At 42.0% G+C, this 20,985-nt stretch overlaps 1 protein-coding gene across 1 annotated transcript in view; it reads left to right on the plus strand.

Moving 5' to 3' along the window:
• LOC123931370 (zinc finger protein 432-like) overlaps positions 1–20,985 on the plus strand; it is a 48,946-nt gene that overhangs the window by 13,362 nt on the left and 14,599 nt on the right. The window contains 1 exon segment of the mRNA XM_045988380.1: positions 3,993–5,717. Coding sequence (XP_045844336.1) covers positions 3,993–5,717 — 1,725 coding nt within the window.

Genomic DNA, 20,985 nt, shown 5'->3' on the forward strand with positions numbered 1-20,985 from the left:
GCCTTGACAGCTTTTGATGGTTTTTGGAGGTTTAGAGGAGAGCAAACTGCACCCCGACCTCCCTCTCAGAGAGAAGCCCCAGAATGTTTTGCAAAAGCTGCTGGCTGAGCCGGTTCTGAGTCACTGTCCCTGGGGATGCAGGAGCTCCTCCTTGTACCCAAAACCAGGGCAGCGGTGGCTGTCTAGGCAGCTCCAGACCGCCAGAGAGGTTCCGAGTAGAGATCGCACACTGAGATTTTTCCGCTGTCCCGGGCTGGGAATGTCTGGTTTTTCCGGAGGGAGGGTGTGGGATGCGCGCGTTTCAGGATTGCCATCTGGCCAGGCTCCCAGCTCCTCACGGGAGCCCGACCCCACTCGTTCTCGGGCGCGCTGGCGTTCAGGCGCACTGGCGGCTCAGGGACGGAGACCTGATTTCTCCGGCACACTCTCTCTGGCTCAGCGCCAGGGGAGGCTGTCCTGGGTCGGGGGACTTAGGTCCCTGACCCTAACCGCCCAGGTTCTCACTATTACCCCCCGCGATCCTTTGCTCTTTGTTTTTTGAGTGCTTTCAACCAGACTCCAAGTTAATGCTGGTCCCCAGATGCAGAGCACTGTCGTGTTGGGGTGTTACTTTCTGATCGGTCACCTCTGGTGGCTCCCTCCCCCTTTTGTTTATCTTCCGATATCAGTCCGACACTCCCAGTCTGCTTTACCTGCCACTGGCGTCTTCTGCTCCTGTAGAGATCCAGACGTGTATAATTCTGATCTCAGGCTGATTTCATGGGTGGTCGGAGTTCTTTGGTAGGTAATCAGCTCACTTTAGGGTACAGGTTGAAATGGTGCCTCCTCCTACTTCCCCGCCATCTTAGGAACCCCCGCATGTCAGCTTCTGAAAATGGCTACCTGGTGCACTGTCCGGCTGCCAGATTTCCTACCAGTCATGATCAGCCTATTCAGTGTAGACGGAATGTATGATAACATGAGAGCTGGGCTAAGGGTGGTGTTCACTAAATCTGACTGATGTCTGTGGAAAGTTAGTCTGGTGGTGGTCTACAGAAAGACCAATTGAGGAACAGGATTACTATGCAAGAGTCCGTCTCAGGTCACTTTCAATTCTGAAGACCTTACTTGATTACTTGCTAGGTAACAAATGCATTTATTCATACACCTCCATTTGCATAGTTCCCCAGTGTCTCTAGTCAGATTTTGGGTTCTCAGGTGAACTTAAAGAATCCCCAGCCTAAGTGTTGAAATGTCTAAAACCTTCTCTACCTTCACCATCTTTCATTCTCTGTGGCCTCACAACTTTTCACCTGGTCTTCTTTTCTTGATGGCAGGTATGTTATCATTTCAACACTGTTAACTCCGTCTACACCTCCAACCAGACCTCGATGTCTGTACTACATTGTCTAATAATCCTCACAAAGTTTATGTTCTGCAACACAGATTTTTTCCTATACATTCTGAATTTCAGCTGTATTTCTCATCTTCATTTGACATTCCTTTACCTACCCAGTGGTAGGTAAATCCTATTCTCCACTGAACTCATCATTCAACTGTCTTGTTTTTATGGAGGTATATCCTGATTCCCTCCACTTCCAGTCTCCATTGCTCTTTTAATCACATTTCACAATATCCAGCTCCCTTCTTTTTTCTTTTCTTCATCATTTGGTTTTCCCTAACTAGATTTATGATCAGTGAAAGTGAGGCATATTTTATATATTTCAAATACCAGCCTAGTGCCTTGTACACAGGAGCCATTCAGGAAACAGTTTGGAGTGAACAAATGTAACCCTCATAGTTCTGGATAGTAGTCTGTTCTCCCTTTATGGTCTGGTGTTTTTCCAAGTTCTGTGGGATGGTGTTTCTCCAACCCTGTCATTTGCTACCAACAATGACTTGCTTCTGTTTTTACTATTTCTGCATGTTTTGTGAGATCCTAGTTAGAAAGCAGCAAATCTACATACATTGTCAGATGCATAACCTTATTTATACTTACTGCTTTTCCCTTTGGATTTGTTTCTATTACTGTGTTTTTACCAATGTATAAGAGATAGGAATATTTATATATGGCATTTCTTTTATACTGTTATCATAGGGTTGTCAGTAACATGCCATTTTTTAAGAAACATGAAAGAGGTTTTTTTGTTTATTTATTTATTTTCAACGTAACAGTATTCATTGTTTTTGCACAACACCCAGTGCTCCATGCAATACCTGCCCTCCCTATTACCCACCACCTGGTTCCTCCAACCTCCCACCCCCTGCCCCGTCAAAACCCTCAGGTTGTTTTTCAGAGTCCATAGTCTCTCATGGTTCATCTCCCCTTCCAGTTTCCCTCAACTCCCTTCTCCTCTCCATCTCCCCATGTCCTCCATGTTCTTTGTTATGCTCCACAAATAAGTGAAACCATATGATACTTGACTCTCTCTGCTTGACTTATTTCGCTCAGCATAATTTCTTCCAGTCCCGTCCATGTTGTACAAAAGTTGGGTATTCATCCTTTCTGATGGAGGCATAATACTCCATCGTGTATATGGACCACGTCTTCCTTATCCATTCGTCCATTGAAGGGCATCTTGGTTCTTTCCACAGTTTGGCGACCGTGGCCATTACTGGTATAAACATTGGGGTACAGATGGCCCTTCTTTTCACTACATCTGTATCTTTGGGGTAAATACCCAGCAGTGCAATTGCAGGGTCATAGGGAATCTCTATTTTTAATTTCTTTTTTTTTTTAAGATTTTATTTATTTATTTGAGAGAGAGAGATTACAAGTAGACAGAGCACAGGCAGAGAGAGAGAGAGAGGGAAGCAGGCTCGCCGCTGAGCAGAGAGCCCGATGCAGGACTCGATCCCAGGACCCTGAGATCATGACCTGAGCCGAAGGCAGCGGCTCAACCCACTGAGCCACCCAGGTGCCCTATTTTTAATTTCTTGAGGAATCTCCACACTGTTCTCCAAAGCGGCTGCACCAACTTGCATTCCCACCAACAGTGTAAGAGGGTTCCCCTTTCTCCACATCCTCTCCAACACACGTTATTTCCTGTCTTGCTAATTTTGGCCATTCTAACTGGTGTAAGGTGATATCTCAATGTGGTTTTAATTTGAATCTCCCTGATGGCTAGTGATGATGAGCATTTTTTCATGTGTCTGATAGCCATTTGTATGTCTTCATTGGAGAAGTGTCTGTTCATATCTTCTGCCCATTTTTTGATACGATTATCTGTTTTGTGTGTGTTGAGTTTGAGGAGTTCTTTATAGATCCTGGATATCAACCTTTTGTCTGTACTGTCATTTGCAAATATCTTCTCCCATTCCGTGGGTTGCCTCTTTGTTTGGTTGACTGTTTCCTTTGCTGTGCAGAAGCTTTTGATCTTGATGAAGTCCCAAAAGTTCATTTTCGCTTTTGTTTCCTTTGCCTTTGGAGACATATCTTGAAAGAACTTACTGTGGCTGATATCAAAGAGGTTACTGCCTATGTTCTCCTCTAGGATTCTGATGGATTCCTGTCCACGTTGAGGTCTTTTGTCCATTTTGAGTTTATCTTTGTGTACGGTGTAAGAGAATGGTCGAGTTTCATTCTTCTACATATCGCTGTCCGGTTTTCCCAGCACCATTTATTGAAGAGACTGTCTTTTTTCCACTGTATATTTTTTCCTGTTTTGTGGAAGATTATTTGACCATAGAGTTGAGGGTCCATATCTAGGCTCTCCACTCTGTTCCACTGGTCTATGTGTCTGTTTTTATGCCAGTACCACGCTGTCTTGGTGATCACAGCTTTGTAGTAAAGCTTGAAATCGGGTAACATGATGCCGCCAGTTTTGTTTTTGTTTTTCAACTTTTCCTTAGCAATTCGGGGGGTCTCTTCTGATTCCATACAAATTTTAGGATTATTTGCTCCAGCTCTTTGAAAAATACCAGTGGAATTTTGATCGAAACATGAAAGAGTTTTTTTAAAGTTATATTCAAAACAAGATTATGAAAGGATTCATTGTTCTCTTCTCTTCTAGAACCTAGCAAAGTTCATAACCACCTGCAAGGTCACTGGGAAAATCCAAGAATGCTGAAAGGTATGGAACAAAACCACAAAAATGATGCATTTGGAAATCCTGTTCCTCAAAGCAAAAATCATTTTCTTTCCAGGCAAAATCATATGCTTGAGTTCTATATAAAAACTTTGAAATCAAATTTAAGTTTAGTCAACCAGAGCAAAAGCTATGAAATTAAAAACTCTACTAAATTCAGTGGGGATGAGAAATTATTTCTGCATGATAACCATGAAGATTTTCATTCAGCTGTTAAACTCCCTGTAAGTGCAAAACCTATTAGCAGTAATTCCCAAGTCATTAAGCATCAGAGAACTCGTCAAATAGAAAAGCCCCATATATGCAGTGAATGTGGAAAAGCCTTCATTAAGAAGTCTCAGCTCACAGATCACCACAGAGTTCATACAGGAGAGAAACCTTATGGATGCAATATTTGTGCAAAAGTGTTCTCCAGAAAGTCCAGGCTCAATGAACATCAGAGAATTCATAAAAGAGAGAAATCCTTTCTATGCAATGATTGTGGGAAAGTCTTCACCATGAAGAGTCGTCTAATTGAACACCAGCGAACTCACACTGGAGAGAAACCCTATGTATGCAGCGAATGTGGAAAAGGTTTCCCAGGGAAGCGGAATCTCATTGTACATCAGCGAAATCATACTGGAGAGAAATGCTACATATGCAGCGAATGTGGAAAAGGCTTCACCGGGAAGAGCATGCTCATCATACACCAGCGGACTCATACAGGAGAGAAACCCTACATCTGCAGTGAATGTGGGAAAGGCTTCACCACGAAGCACTATGTCATTGTACATCAACGGAATCACACAGGAGAGAAACCCTATATATGCAACGAATGTGGGAAAGGCTTCACAATGAAGAGTCGACTAATTGAACATCAGCGAACCCACACAGGTGAGAAACCCTATGTATGCGATGAATGTGGCAAAGGCTTTCCCAGGAAGAGTAATCTTATCGTACATCAGAGAAATCATACAGTAGAGAAATCCTATGTATGCAGCGAATGTGGGAAAGGTTTCACTGTGAAGAGCATGCTCATCATACACCAGCGGACTCATACTGGAGAGAAACCCTACATCTGCAGTGAATGTGGGAAAGGCTTCCCCCTGAAGAGTCGGCTGGTCGTCCATCAGCGAACACATACTGGCGAGAAACCTTACAGATGCAGTGAATGTGGGAAAGGTTTCATTGTGAATAGTGGACTGATGTTACATCAGCGAACTCACACTGGAGAGAAACCCTATATATGCAATAAATGTGGAAAAGGTTTTGCCTTTAAGAGCAATCTTGTGGTACATCAGCGAACTCATACTGGAGAGAAACCCTTCACGTGCAGTGAATGTGGAAAAGGCTTCACCATGAAACGCTATCTCATTGTACATCAACAAATCCATACAGGAGAGAAATCCTACATATGCAGCGAATGTGGGAAAGGCTTTGCTACGGAAACTGAGCTCATTTTACATCAGCAAATTCATACTGGAGAGAAACCTTATGCATGCAATGAATGTGGTAAAGGCTTCACTGTGAAAAGCCGACTAATCGTTCATCAGCGAACTCATACAGGAGAGAAACCCTTTATATGCAGTGACTGTGGAAAAGGCTTCTCCTCAAAGAGAAATCTTATTGTACATCAGAGAACTCATAATGGAAACAAACCCCAGTGACACAGTGAATATGGTCACACCCTCAGGAAAATATGCCTCATGCAACATCAGAGATTTCATGCAGAATTAACTTCTTTATGTGTACTGACTGTGGTAATCCCATTCCCAGGGAATTTATGCAGCAAACTATGTAGACAGTTAATGGGAGAAAGCCTTAAATACCAAGTCAGCAGCCATCATACATCAAAGAATTCATAGAAAGACTCTGGATTTAACAACACCTTTCACTCATTTGTTAAGCCTTGTCAATACACACGAGAAATGTATAAGTCAAGGTACATAAGCCTTTGCAGAGAATCTGAACTCATTACTTACAAGGGAACTCTCACAGGGGGTAAACCGTGATAGTTCAGTGACCTCATTAAACATCAGTGTGCTCCCAGCATACCTGAATATAGTCAGTATAGATCAATTAGCCTGTTGCTAGATTTTCACCCTTGGGAAATACTGAATTTGCACAGGAGTGAAGTTCAATGAATGCAGAGAATGTGCTAGTGCCTTCAGTGATCAATTACCTCATATATATCACAACAGGAAAAAAAACCCCGATACTTCAATGCAGAAAAGTCCTGAGGAAACATTTCTAGGTAATTACATATCTGAAAAGTATATATTAAGATAAAGCTTGTGAATGGAGAGAATAGGAAAGTCTCCTATGGGAATAAAAACCTGTCTCATCAGTGATCATAATCCTACCAGCGAGCTTACACACAGTAGCAATGATATGATTGTGCAAAAGCCTTTGCCTAGAATTAAAACCTCAATAATTGTGTGAAATTCATGTTGAAGGAAAATGGCAGTGAATATGAATTTTAGCGCTACATTCTGCCTCATCATTTCTGATAAATTCATTACAGACATAAAACTCATGAACACACTAAATGTGGAGTAGCTAGCAGAGAAATTTTGAAGGAAAGAAGCCTCATGAAAACAATGCATACCTGAGTTTTCCATCATAAGTCTAATCTTCTACATCTGATGTCCATTTTGGGGCGGGAAACCTTGAACCATATTCTCAGTGAGGCCATCATTTTAAAGTAGGCTATCCTCAACACAGATTAAATTTTAATGTACACAATGCAGGGGTGTTCTGTGCCCTGTTTGCATCATTGTATCATTAGCTTTTAGATTTCTTAGGTTCTAAAGTCATCTCTTTCAGGCAAAAGAAAAAGGAATATATTTATAAATGTAATTTAACAAATTAGGGTGTATTTATTCAAGTTTGAAAGTAGTTTACAAAAATAACCTTATATATGATTTTTCTAAGTTTTTGGAAATAATTTTAGACTCACTTCCTGAGTACTTGTACTCAGGTTCTTCAGTGACTGTATCTTACATAACCGTAACACATAATCAAAACCAATAAAATGACATGGGTACAATGCACTAAGTAAACTATAGGACTTATTTGGTTTTCACTAGTGCTTGCATGCATTAATTTATGTGAAGTTTTGTTTTTTAGTGTAGCGTTATAAGAAACCTGATCACATATATAGACTCCTTAAATCTCACCACAGTCAGGAGGCAGAATTGTTGTGCCCATACAAAGAAACATCCATGTGCTGCCCCACAACCCTGACCCATGGTGACCACTGACCAGTACTTCATCATTCTGATTGTCATTTCAAAGATGCTGTTAAAATGGAATGATACAGTTTGATCTTTGGGATAGGCTCTATTTCACACAGCAAATTGTCCTTAAGATTCATCCAATTTGTTGGGCATATAAATAGTTTTACTTTCTGTTACTGAATAATATTCTTTTGCTATGAATGCACCATAGTTTATTTGTTCAATATTGGTGGACTTTGGGTTGTTTCTAGTGTTTCATTGTTATGAATAAAGATACTATGAATCCAGTTTTATATGAACATAAGTTTTCATTTCTTTGGGATAAATACTCATGTTAATTTTTTTTTAAAGATTTTATTTATTTGTCAGAAAGAGAGAGAGTACACACAAGCAGGCAGAGAGAGAGGAGGAAGCAGGCTCCCTGCCGAGCAAGGAGCCCAATGCGGGACTCAATCCCAGGACCCCAGGATCATGACCTGAGCCAAAGGCAGTGGCTTAACCAACTGAGCCACCCAGGCGTCCCAAGTTTTTTTTAACTTTATAAGAAACTGACAAACTTTTCTGTAGTAGCCATACTAATTTACATTCCCACCTTCAGTGTATCAATGCCCTAGTTGTATCTTGTCCTGCACTTGGCACAGTCATATTTGATCCTGGACTTCCTGTCAGGTGTGTGTAGGATATAATGGTGGCCTTTTTTTTTTTTTTTAAATTTATTTGACAGAGAGATCACAAGGAGGCAGGGGAAGAGAGAGAGGGGAAAGCAGGCTCCCCGCTGAGCAGAGAGCCCCATGCGGGGCTGGATCCCAGGACCCTGAGATGATGGCCTGAGCCGAAAGCAGAGGTCCAACCCACTGAGCCACCCAGGCGCCCCTATAATAGTGGTCTTAACTGATCTTTCCAAACCTGCTCAGTGTATGAGTTGTCATTTATGCTTTCAATCGTCAAACATAATTTTAAAAACTCAAAGGGGAATAGCCTATTACGTCTGATGATATATTTACCTTTTTCATTTCATTTTCTTCATTCCTGGTGTTTCATGTTTCCTTCTGTCATTTCCTTTTTTAAAAAATTTTTTATTTCTTATTTTTTATAAACATGTAATGAATTTTTATCCCCAGGGGTACAGGTCTGTGAATCGCCAGGTTTACACACTTCACAGCACTCACCATAGCACATACCCTCCCCAATGTCCATAATCCCACTCCCCCTCTCCCAACCCCCCCTCTCCCCAGCAACCATCAGTTTGTTTTGTGAGATTAAGAGTCACTTATGGTTTGTCTCCCTCCCAATCCCATCTTGTTTCATTTATTCTTCTCCTACCACCCTAACCCCCCATGTTGCATCTCCACGTCCTCGAATCAGGGAGATCATATGATAGTTGTCTTTCTCCGATTGACTTATTTCACTAAGCATGATACCCTCTAGTTCCATCCACGTTGTCGCAAATGCCAAGATTTCATTTCTTTTGATGGCTGCATAGTATTCCATTGTGTATATATACCACATCTTCTTTATCCATTCATCTGTTGATGGACATCTAGGTTCTTTCCATAGTTTGGCTATTGTAGACATTGCTGCTATAAACATTCGGGTGCACGTGCCCCTTTGGATCACTACGTTTGTATCTTTAGGGTAAATACCCAGTAGTGCAATTGCTGGGTCATAGGGTAGTTCTATTTTCAACATTTTGAGGAACCTCCATGCTGTTTTCCAGAGTGGTTGCACCAGCTTGCATTTCCACCAACAGTGTAGAAGGGTTCCCCTTTCTCCGCATCCTCGCCAGCATCTGTCATTTCCTGACTTGTTAATTTTAGCCATTCTGACTGGTGTGAGGTGATATCTCATTGCGGTTTTGATTTGTATTTCCCTGATGCTGAGTGATGTAGAGCACTTTTTCATGTGTCTGTTGGCCATCTGGATTTCTTCTTTGCAGAAATGTCTGTTCGTGTCCTCTGCCCATTTCTTGATTGGATTGTTTGTTCTTTGGGTGTTGAGTTTGCTAAGTTCCTTATAGATTTTGGACACTAGCCCTTTATCTGATATGTCATTTGCAAATATCTTCTCCCATTCTGTCAGTTGTCTTTTGGTTTTGTTAACTGTTTCCTTTGCTGTGCAAAAGCTTTTCATCTTGATGAAATCCCAATAGTTCATTTTTGCCCTTGCTTCCCTTGCCTTTGCCGTTGTTCCTAGGAAGATGTTGCTGCGGCTGAGGTCAAAGAGGCTGCTGCCTTTGTTCTCCTCAAGGATTTTGAGATTCCTTCCTCACATTGAGGTCCTTCATCCATTTTGAGTCTATTTTCATGTGTTGTGTAAGGAAGTGGTCCAATTTCATTTTTCTGCATGTGGCTGTCCAGTTTTCCCAGCACCATTTATTGAAGAGGCTGTCTTTTTTCCATTGGACATTCTTTCCTGCTTTGTCGAAGATTAGTTGACCATAGAGTTGAGGGTCTATTTCTGGGCTCTCTATTCTGTTCCACTGATCTATGTGTCTGTTTTTGTGCCAGTACCATGCTGTCTTGATGATGACAGCTTTGTAATAGAGCTTGAAGTCCGGAATTGTGATGCCACCCACTTTGGCTTTCTTTTTCAATATTCCTTTGGCTATTCGAGGTCTTTTCTGGTTCCATATAAAATTTAGGATTATTTGTTCCATTTCCTTGAAAAAAATGGATGGTATTTTGATAGGGATTGCATTAAATGTGTATATTGCTTTAGGTAGCATAGACATTTTCACAGTATTTATTCTTCCAATCCAGGAGCATGGAACATTTTTCCATTTCTTCGTGTCTTCCTCAATTTCTTTCATGAGTACTTTATAATTTTCTGCATATAGATTCTTAGCCTCTTTGGTTAGGTTTATTCCTAGGTATCTTATAGTTTTGGGTGCAATGGTAAATGGGATTGACTCCTTAATTTCTCTTTCTTCTGTCTTCTTGTTGGTGTACAGAAATGCAACTGATTTCTGTGCATTGATTTTATATCCTGACATTTTACTGAATTCCTGTACAAGTTCTAGCAGATTTGGAGTGGAGTCTTTTGGGTTTTCCACATATAGTATCATATCATCTGCGAAGAGTGATAGTTTGACTTCTTCTTTGCCGATTTGGATACCTTTAATTTCTTTTTATTGTCTGATTGCTGAGGCTAGGACTTCTAGTACTATGTTGAATAGCAGTGGTGATAATGGACATCCCTGCCGTGTTCCTGACCTTAACGGAAAAGCTTTCAGTTTTTCTCCATTGAGAATGATATTTGCGGTGGGTTTTTCATAGATGGCTTTGATAATATTGAGGTATGTGCCCTCTATCCCCACACTTTGAAGAGTTTTGATCAGGAAAGGATGCTGTACTTTGTCAAATGCTTTTTCAGCATCTATTGAGAGTATCATATGGTTCTTGTTCTTTCTTTTATTAATGTGTTGTATCACATTGATTGATTTGTGGATGTTGAACCAACCCTGCAGCCCTGGAATAAATCCCACTTAGTCATGGTGTATAATCCTTTTAATGTACTGTTGAATCCTATTGGCTAGTATTTTGGTGAGAATTTTTGCATCTGTGTTCATCAAGGATATTGGTCTGTAGTTCTCTTTTTTGGTGGGATCCTTGTCTGGTTTTGGGATCAAGGTGATGCTGGCCTCATAAAATGAGTTTGGAAGTTTTCCTTCCATTTCTATTTTTTGGAACAGTTTCAGGAGAATAGGAATGAGTTCTTCTTTAAATGTTTGGTAGAATTCCCCTGGGAAGCCGTCTGGCCCTGGGCTTTTGTTTGTTTGGAGATTTTTGATGACTGTTTCAATCTCCTTACTGGTTATGGGCCTGTTCAGGTTTTCTATTTCTTCCTGGTTCAGTTGTGGTAGTTTATATGTCTCTAGGAATGCATCCATTTCTTCCAGATTGTCACATTTGTTGGCGTAGAGTTGCTCATAGTATGTTCTTATAATTGTCTGTATTTCTTTGGTGTTAGTTGTGATCTCTCCTCTTTCATTCATGATTTTATGTATTTGGGTCCTTTCTCTTTTCTTTTTGATAAGTCTGGCCAGGGGTTTATCAATCTTATTGATTCTTTCAAAGAACCAGCTCCTAGTTTCGTTGATTTTTTCTATTGTTTTTTTGGTTTCTATTTCATTGATTTCTGCTCTGATCTTTATGATTTCTCTTCTCCTGCTGGGTTTAGGGTTTCTTTCTTGTTCTTTCTCCAGCTCCTTTTCATGTAGGGTTAGGTTGTGTACTTGAGACCTTTCTTGTTTCTTGGGAAAGGCTTGTACCGCTATATATTTTTGACACCAGTTGAGACCTGATTTAGGACCCAGGATGTGATCTATTCGGGAGAATGTTCCATGTGCACTAGAGAAGAATGTGTATTCTGTTGCTTTGGGATGAAATGTTCTGAATATATCTGTGATGTCCATCTGGCCAGTGTGTCATTTAAGGCCTTTATTTCCTTTCTGATCTTTTGCTTGGATGATCTGTCCATTTCGGTGAGGGGAGTGTTAAAGTCCCCTACTATTATTGTATTATTATTGATGTTTCTTTGATTTTGTTATTAATTGGTTGATATAGTTGGCTGCTCCCACATTAGGGGCATAGATATTTAAAATTGTTAGATCTTCTTGTTGGACAGACCCTTTGAGTAGGATATAGTGTCCTTCCTCATCTCTTATTATAGTCTTTGGCTTGAAATCTAATTGATCTGATATAAGGATTGCCACCCCAGCTTTCTTCTGATGCTCATTAGCATGGTAAATTGTTTTCCACCCCCTCACTTTAAATCTGGAGGTGTCTTCGCATCTAAAATGAATTTCTTGTAAGCAACATATAGATAGGTTTTGTTTTTTTTATCCATTCTGATACCATGTGTCTTTTGATTGGGGCATTTAGCCCATTAACATTCAGGGTAACTATTGAGAGATATGAATTTAGTGCCATTATTAGCCTGTAAGGTGACTGTTACTGTATATTGTCTCTGTTCCTTTCTAATCTACTACTTTTAGGCTCTCTCTTGGCTTAGAGGACTCCTTTCAATATTTCCTGTAGAGCTGGTTTGGTGTTTGCAAATTCTTTCAGTTTTTGTCCTAGAAGCTTTATATCTCTCCTTCTATTTTCAATGATAGCCTAGTTGGATAGAGCATTCTTGGCTGCATGTTTTTCTCGTTTAGTGCTCTGAATATATCATGCCAGCTCTTTCTGGCCTGGCAGGTCTCTGTGGATAAGTCTGCTGCCAATCTAATATTTTTACCATTGTATGTTACAGACTTCTTTTCTCGGGCTGCTTTCAGGATTTTCTCTTTGTCACTAAGACTTGTAAATTTTACTATTAGGTGACGGGGTGTGGACCTATTCTTGTTGATTTTGAGGGGGGTTCTCTGCACCTCCTGGATTTTGGTGCTTGTTCCCTTTGCCATATTAGGGAAATTCTCTCCAATAATTGTCTCCAATATACCTTCTGCTCTCCTCTCACTTTCTTCTTCTTCTGGAATCCCAATTATTCTAATGTTGTTTCGCCTTATGGTGTCACTTGTCTCTCGAATTCTCCCCTCATGGTCCAGTAGCTGTTTGTCCCTCTTTTGCTCAGGTTCTTTATTCTCTGTCATTTGGTCTTCTATATCACTATTTCTTTCTTCTGCCTCATTTATCCTAGCAGTGAGAGCCTCCATTTTTGATTGCACCTCATTAATAGCTTTTTTGATTTCAACTTGGTTAGATTTTAGTTCTTTTATTTCTCCAGAGAGGGCTTTTATATCTCCAGAGAGGGTTTCTCTAATATCTTCCATGCCTTTTTCGAGCCTGGCTAGAACCTTCAGAATCGTCATTCTGAACTCTAGATCTGATATATTAACAATGTCTGTATTGATTAGGTCCCTAGCCTTCGGTACTGCCTCTTTTTTTTTTTTTTTGTGGTGAATTTTTCTGCCTTGTCATTTTGTCCAGATAAGAGTATATGAAGGAGCAAGTAAAATACTAAAAGGGTGGCAAAGATCCCAGAAAAATGCGCTTTAACCAAATCAGAAGACACCCCAAATCGTGGGGGGGGGGGATAAAAAGAGGTTCAGAATAAAAAAAAAAAAAAGAAAACAAATAAGGAAAAAATATAAAAAAGAAAAAATATATATATTAGATAAACCAGTTAAAAAACTTTAAAAAAGAAAAGGGTAAAAGTTTAAAAAAGTTTAGCAGAAGAAGAAAATAAATTGAAAAAAAAAAATTAAATTAACCGCAAACTAAAGAATCATGGGGAGAAAGCCATGAGTTCCGTGCTTTGCTTTCTCCTCCTCTGGAATTCCGCTGCTGTCCTTGGTATTGAAGCTGCTTTCCTTGGTAGATGAACTTGGTCCTAGCTGGATTTCTTGTTGATCTTCTTGGGGAGCGGCCTGTTGTAGTGACTCTCAAGTGTCTTTGCCCGAGGCGGCAATTGGGGGCGGGGCTAAGTAATCCGCTGGGGTTCATTTTTGGGAGCTTCTGTTCCCTGAATGCTTTCCGTAGAGTTCTGGAGGACAGGAATGAAAATGGCGACCTCCCAGTCTCCGTCCCAGAGGAGCCGAGATCCTGGGGCCCCACTCCTCAGTGTGCCCCCAGAGAGCAGCGCCTAATTACTCCAGTATCCCTGGCCTCCGGCCGCGCTCCAAGCTCACCCAGCCTGCGACCGGTTCAAGGTAACCCCGAGCTGAGAGCTCAGTCCTCGGTTCTGTCTCTGTAGCCGGCTTCCCTGTTCTAATACCTGCGAGCTCTGCGATACTCCGACACCCCCGATCCTTCTGTGACCCTGCGGGACCTGGGGCCATGCTGACCCTGCGTGGGCTTCACCCCGGTTTAGCCTCTGGAGCAATGTCCCTCAGTGGAACAGACTTTTAAAAGTCCTGATTTTGTGCTCCGTTGCTCCGCTAATTGCCAGAAGCCGGCCCCTCCCCCGTGGTCTATCTTCCCGTCGTTTTGGATTCACTTCTCCGCCAGTCCTACCTTTCAGAAATTGGTTGATTTTCTGTTTCTAGAATTGCTGTTCTTCTTCTCTTTGATCTCCCATTGGATTTGTAGGTGTTTGCAACGTTTAGATAAGCTATCTAGCTGATCTCCTGCTACCTGATGTAGTCTCAGCCTGGTACTTCTCCACCATCTTGAATCCTCCCTGTGTCATTTCCTTTTTGTTAGAGCTTTCTTTTTAAAAAAAAAAATTTTTTTATTTGTTTATTTACAGCATAACAGTGTTCATTGTTTTGGCATCACACCCAGTGCTCTATGCAGTACGTGCCCTCCCTATTACCCACCACCTTGTTCCTCCAACCTCCCACCCCCCCACCCCTTCAAAACCCTCTGATTGTTTTTCAGAGTCCATAGTCTCTCATGGTTCATCTCCCCTTCCAGTTTCCCTCAACTCCCTCTCCTCTCCATCTCCCCATGTCCTCCGTGTTATTTGTTATGCTCCACAAATAAGTGAGACCATATGATACTTGACTCTCTCTGCTTGACTTATTTCGCTCAGCATAATTTCTTCCAGTCCCGTCCATGTTGCTACAAAAGTTGGGTATTCATCCTTTCTGATGGAGGCATAATACTCCATTGTGTATATGGACCACATCTTCCTTATCCATTCATCCGTTGAAGGGCATCTTGGTTCTTTCCACAGTTTGGCGACCGTAGCCATTGCTGCAATAAACATTGGGGTACAGATGGCCCTTCTCTTCACTACATCTGTATCTTTGGGGTAAATACCCAGCAGTGCAATTGCAGGGTCATAGGGAAGCTCTATTCTTCATTTCTTCAGGAATCTCCACACTGTTCTCCAAAGTGGCTGCACTAACTTGCATTCCCACCAACAGTGTAAGAGGGTTCCCCTTTCTCCACATCCTCTCCAGCACACGTTGTTTCCTGTCTTGCTAATTTTGGCCATTCTAACTGGTGTCAGGTGGTATCTCAATGTGGTTTTAATTTGAATCTCCCTGATGGCTAGTGATGATGAACATTTTTTCATGTGTCTGATAGCCACTTGTATGTCTTCGTTGGAGAAGTGTCTGTTCATATCTTCTGCCCATTTTTCGATATGATTATCTGTTTTGTGTATGTTGAGTTTGAGAAGTTCTTTATAGATCCTGGATATCAACCTTTTGTCTGTGCTGTCATTTGCAAATATCTTCTCCCATTCCGTGGGTTGCCTTTTTGTTTTGTTGACTGTTTCCTTTGCTGTGCAGAAGCTTTTGATCTTGATGAAGTCCCAAAAGTTCATTTTTGCTTTTGTTTCCTTGGCCTTTGGAGACATATCTTGAAAGAAGTTGCTGTGGCTGATATCGAAGAGGTTACTGCCTATGTTCTCCTCTAGGATTCTGATAGATTCCTGTCTCACGTTGAGGTCTTTTATCCATTTCGAGTTTATCTTTGTGTACGGTGTAAGAGAATGGTCGAGTTTCATTCTTCTACATATCGCTGTCCAGTTTTCCCAGCACCATTTATTGAAGAGACTGTCTTTTTTCCATTGAATATTTTTTCCTGTTTTGTCGAAGATTATTTGACCATAGAGTTGAGGGTCCATATCTGGGCTCTCCACTCTGTTCCACTGGTCTGTGTGTCTGTTTTTATGCCAGTACCACGCTGTCTTGGTGATCACAGCTTTGTAGTAAAGCTTGAAATCGGGTAACGTGATGCCGCCAGTTTTGTTTTTGTTTTTCAACATTTCCTTAGCAATTCGGGGTCTCTTCTGGCTCCATACAAATTTTAGGATTATTTGCTCCAGCTCTTTGAAAAATATCGGTGGAATTTTGATCGGAATGGCATTAAAAGTATAGATTGTGTTAGAGCTTTCTTTATCAATTCTTTTTGTGCAGGTCTGCTGGTAAAAAAAAAAAATCTTAGTTTTCCTATCAAAAAGCCTCTTGTTCTCCCCTTTTTTCCCTTGGTCTTTATCCATTTATTTCCTTGATATAAGAACATGCGGGATGCATGGGTGGTTCAGTCAGTTAAGCCTCCAACTCTTGGTTTTGGCTCAGTCATGATCTTAGGGTTGTGGGATCATGCCCCACATCAGGCTCTCTGCTTGGTGTGGAGTCTGCTCCAGATTCTCTCCCTCCCCCTTCCCTCCACTCACATGTGTATATGCATATGCTCTCTGTCTCTCAAATAAATTTTTTTTAACAAAAGGATATGCAATCCAGTTTATACATCCTACTTGTGGCACCCCCCCCCCCGAATTTGCCATACAGTGTTATGGCCGTGTTGAATAACTCATTCCTTTAAGGAATTTATTTTTTTATTTTTTAGCATTTACACTGTACCAGGCACCATTGTAGTCACTGGGGACGCGTTAATGAGCAAAACAGGCAAAGTCATGGCCTTTATGGAGCATATGGTTTAGTGAAGGTGACTGAATAAAATAAGTACATAATAGAATGTCAGTTGTTGAGTGCTATGGAGAACTAAGAAGGCAAGTACATAGCTTGTAATGGAGGAGCTATTTTGTTTTTCAATTATTTATCTATTTGACAGAGAGAGAGAGAGAGAGAGAGAGATTGGGCACAAGCAGGGCAGCAGGCAGAGGGAGAAGCAGACTCCAGGCTGACCAGGAAGCTAGATGAGGGCCTCAGTCCCAGAACCCTGGGATCACAACCTGAGCCAAAGGCAGATGCTTAACTCGCTGAGCCACCCAGGTGCCCCCGGAGGAGCTATTTTGGTATGGGTTTTCAAGGACAGCTGTTCTAGCAGATGTAATTTGAACTAAGACCTAAGTATACTGAGGGTAACCAGCAAGCAAATTACTTGTAAGCCGGAACACTCAGATCTGTTTCTAAGTGTTTTCTCTGCACTTCCTGCCTCAATATTTTCTGAGAAGTTAGTAAAACATGCAAATTCTTAAGTCAAACCCAGACCTCCTAAACCAGAACCTTTAGTCTTGGGCCCAAGACCCTGTATTTGTAAAATAATCTTTGTGATCTGCACTTAAATTTTAACATCTTTGCCCTAAATCCTGGATTAGTGCACCTGTTACAACCACTACACTGTAATAGGATCGATTCCGGGTAGACACTCTCTACAGTAAAGAATCAGATATGAGTGTTCTACCAACCAGGCCCTCTGATCCCCTCCACTTCTTACCCTTTTGTGGAGCTACACATCCTGCCATGGCAAGATCGGATCAGCTCATTCCTGAAATCGATCAGGCAGGGTCCCAGAATGGGCTACCCAGGCTACCCTGAGCTCTCTGGACCAGAGGCCGGACGCACTTTTCAGAGCTTGACATCCCAGGTGAATGGGGTGACCCATTTAATCCCTGAAGAGAATAAAATACTCTTATAATTAAGAAATTATTCAGACAATAAATTCTTAACATATGGAAATTAGAAAACATGGGGTGCTTGGCTGGCTCAATTGCTAAAGCATGTGACTCTTGATCTCAGGGTCATGAGTTCAAGCCCCATGTTGGGCATGGAGCCTACTTAAAATTTTATTTTATTTAAAAATTTTTTTTAAAGATTTTATTTATGACACAGAGAGACAGCAAGAGAGGGAACACAAGCATGGGGTAGCTGGAGAGGGAGAAGCAGGCTCCCTGCTGAGCAGGGAGCCAGATATGGGGACACTCAGCAGACACTCAGCAGAAGGCAGGCACTTAATGACTGAGCCATGCAGGCGCCCCATACTTAAAATTTTAAAGAAGTTTTTAAAAGATTTTATTTATTTATTTGACAGGCAGAGATCACAAGTAGGCAGAGAGGCAGGCAGAGAGAGGAAGAGAAGCAGGCTTCCTGCTGAGCAGAGAGTCTGATGTGGGGCTCGATCCCAGAACCCTGAGATCATGACCTGAGTCGAAGGCAGAGGCTTTAACCCACTGAGCCACCAGGCGCCCATAAAATTTTAAAGAAGTTTTTTTTTTTAAGAAGTTTTTTAAAAAATTAGAAAACATGTATAAACCATTGAAGAAATTTTAAATCACCCATAATTGTACCTGAGTCTAGCATTATATTATATTATATAGCAATATATCTAGTCTACAATATATTTGCAATATATTGTAAACAATATATTCTCCCCAAATTTTCAGTATATTTCTTTCGTGAAAGAAAATTGAGGCTAGTTTTTTTAATATTTATAATGTTATGAGCATCTACATCATTAAATACTCTAAAACTTCTAAAATTGACATTTTTATAATAAAGTAATACGGAATTATGACACAAAGAAATGTAAACAATGGAGAACTGCAAAAATAGGGAATGTGAAAACTTCTGACATACACTTAAGTACAAAGCCAGAAGTAATCCAAACTAAATGTTTACTTAACCAACCACAAATAAACAGGCAAACGCTTACAATTTGTTCCTGTAATGGGCGGTCATAAGATTTATATTATTCTGAAGATGTGTTTTTTTTTTTTTATTCTTGAGAATGCAGTTATCTTTCCTTATTTATACTGACAGTTTTAGTATATTCTTTCCAGTTGTTATGTACTGTTTGGGTCAGGGCAGTTCCATAATTTACCAAAGTAATTCTCTGTCATCGTATATTTAGATTTTTTTCCTTCTTTTTTTTTTTTTTTTTAAAGATTTTTATTTATTTATTTGGCAGACAGATCACAAGTAGTCAGAGAGGCAGGCAGAGAGAGAGGAGGAAGCAGGCTCCCCGCTGAGCAGAGAGCCTGATGCGGGGCTGGATCCCAGGACCCTGGGATCATGACCTGAGCCGAAGGCAGAGACTTTAACCCACTGAGCCACCCAGGCGCCCCTAGATTTTTTTCCTTTTTAATTGCAAAAGCCAACGTCGTTGATATAAAGAAAATTTTGGGGGCACATGAGTGGCTCAGTCGGATAAGTGTCTGCCTGCCGCTCATGGTCATGATCCCAGCATCCTGGGATCCAGGCCCCCATCAGGCTCTCTGCTTAGTGGAGATACTGCTTCTCCCTCTCCCCTCTGCCTGCCGCTCTGCCTGCTTCTGCTCTGTTAAATAAATAAATAAATAAATAAATAAATAAGAAAGAAATAAACAAGTAAGTAAGAAAGAATCCTTAGGGGTGCCTGGGTGGTTCAGTGGGTTAAGTGCCTGCCTTCGGCTCAGGTCATGATCTCAGGGTCCTTTGGATCGAGTCCCGCATAGGGCTCTCTGCTCAGCGGGGACCCTGCTTCCCCTTCTCTCTGCCTACTTGTGATCTCTCTGTCAAATAAATAAATACAATCTTATAAAAAAAAAACTTAAATTTTTTTTTTTAACTAAGAAACTGTGGCAATTACTCTTTCTAAGTCAGAGAATGAAAAATGTAAATTGATTCAGGTTGCCTTCTATAAGGGGAGTAACTAAATCCCCTATGATTAAACCTCCCACGCCTAAATAATAATAAAAACTTTAAAGCGTGCACTCTTAAAAATCTGGGCACTATGCTGGGGCACCTGGGTGGCTCAGTGGGTTAAGCCGCTGCCTCCGGCTCAGGTCATGATCTCAGGGTCCTGGGATCGAGTCCCGCATTGTGCTCTATGCTCAGCAGGGAGCCTGCTTCCCTCTCTCTCTCTTTCTGCCTGCCTCTCTGCCTACTTGTGGTCTCTGTCAAATAAATAAATAAAATCTTTAAAAAAAAATCTGGGCACTATGCAAAGTATAATAATTACATTATCTCGTAATTTCATATTCACCAATACCCCAGGGTCATCTTCATTTATTTTTGTAAGGAAAACAAACATTTGCTCCTTCACTTCATCCCTTTCCTTACTAGCGGTAGTAGCTGTGTATCCACTCCCACGCGGGGATTAGCATTTCTTTAGGAAGCCCACCCTCTTAGCTCCGCCCGTCAAAAGCGGTCTTCCTTCTAAACGACTAGCGCCCTACCCAGTCCATACACAACTGCCCTCTCCCTAAACCTAAGACGTTAAGAGACCGCTGGTTTTATCAACTCTGTGACCGACGCCTCTCCAGCGACGTTCCACCTTCTTCAAACTTTCGTTTCCCAAGTTGGCCTTGGCCTGAGCCCATCCCAGCCTTACGGACACCTGCCTTCCTCTAAGATGGCCGCGTCCACGGTGCTCCCGCCTTAACGACTACGCTCGGCAGTGCTCAGAGGGCGCCGCCATCTTTCTTCCCTCGGCTGATAAAAGTGCCTTGTGGCTTTGGGTAGACACCGACCTCTGAGTCTTACCCAGTTAGCACAACTCTGCTGACCATCCCTCCCAACGAGGAGGTAAAAACACTGAGGTGGCGCGAAATGATTTCGATCCCCCCACACAGCCGCTATGCCCCCTCCCGTTAGACGCGCGGGGTGGGCGTGGCAGATATGTCGTAGAGCGGGGCCAGTCCTTGGAGCTGCGAAATCCCGTAGCTCTCCCAGGTCCTCGCGGGAGTCGCCGGCCCGGGAGGACCTGAGTCCCTACGTACCGCGAGGAGGGGCGTACGGAGAGGAAGTGGGTGGCCTTTCGTCGCTGCCAGCAGCGTTTGTAGCATTTCGGGTTCAGGTGAGTCGGGTTCTGGGCTTAGCTCTCGGCCTGTGGGGTCCGTGAAACGGGAGCGTGTGTGAAGAACCGCGGCTGGGATTTTATTGGGATTCAGCCCCTGAGGAATCTGAGGGGAGTGATTGGGCCTTTGGAAAGTCGGTGATTAAGAGTCTGAAGAAGTCTCGGCCGAGCGGCCGACTGTGTTAGGGTTTGAGGTCCACGTGCATCTCTCTGTCTGTGGGATTCGGTGGTTGAGAAGTGGGGTGGGGAATATGTACGTGAACGCCCGTCTCGTCCGGCTTC

Source organism: Meles meles, chromosome 19, assembly GCF_922984935.1.
Source record: "Meles meles chromosome 19, mMelMel3.1 paternal haplotype, whole genome shotgun sequence".
NCBI classification, from domain to species: Eukaryota; Metazoa; Chordata; class Mammalia; order Carnivora; family Mustelidae; genus Meles; species Meles meles.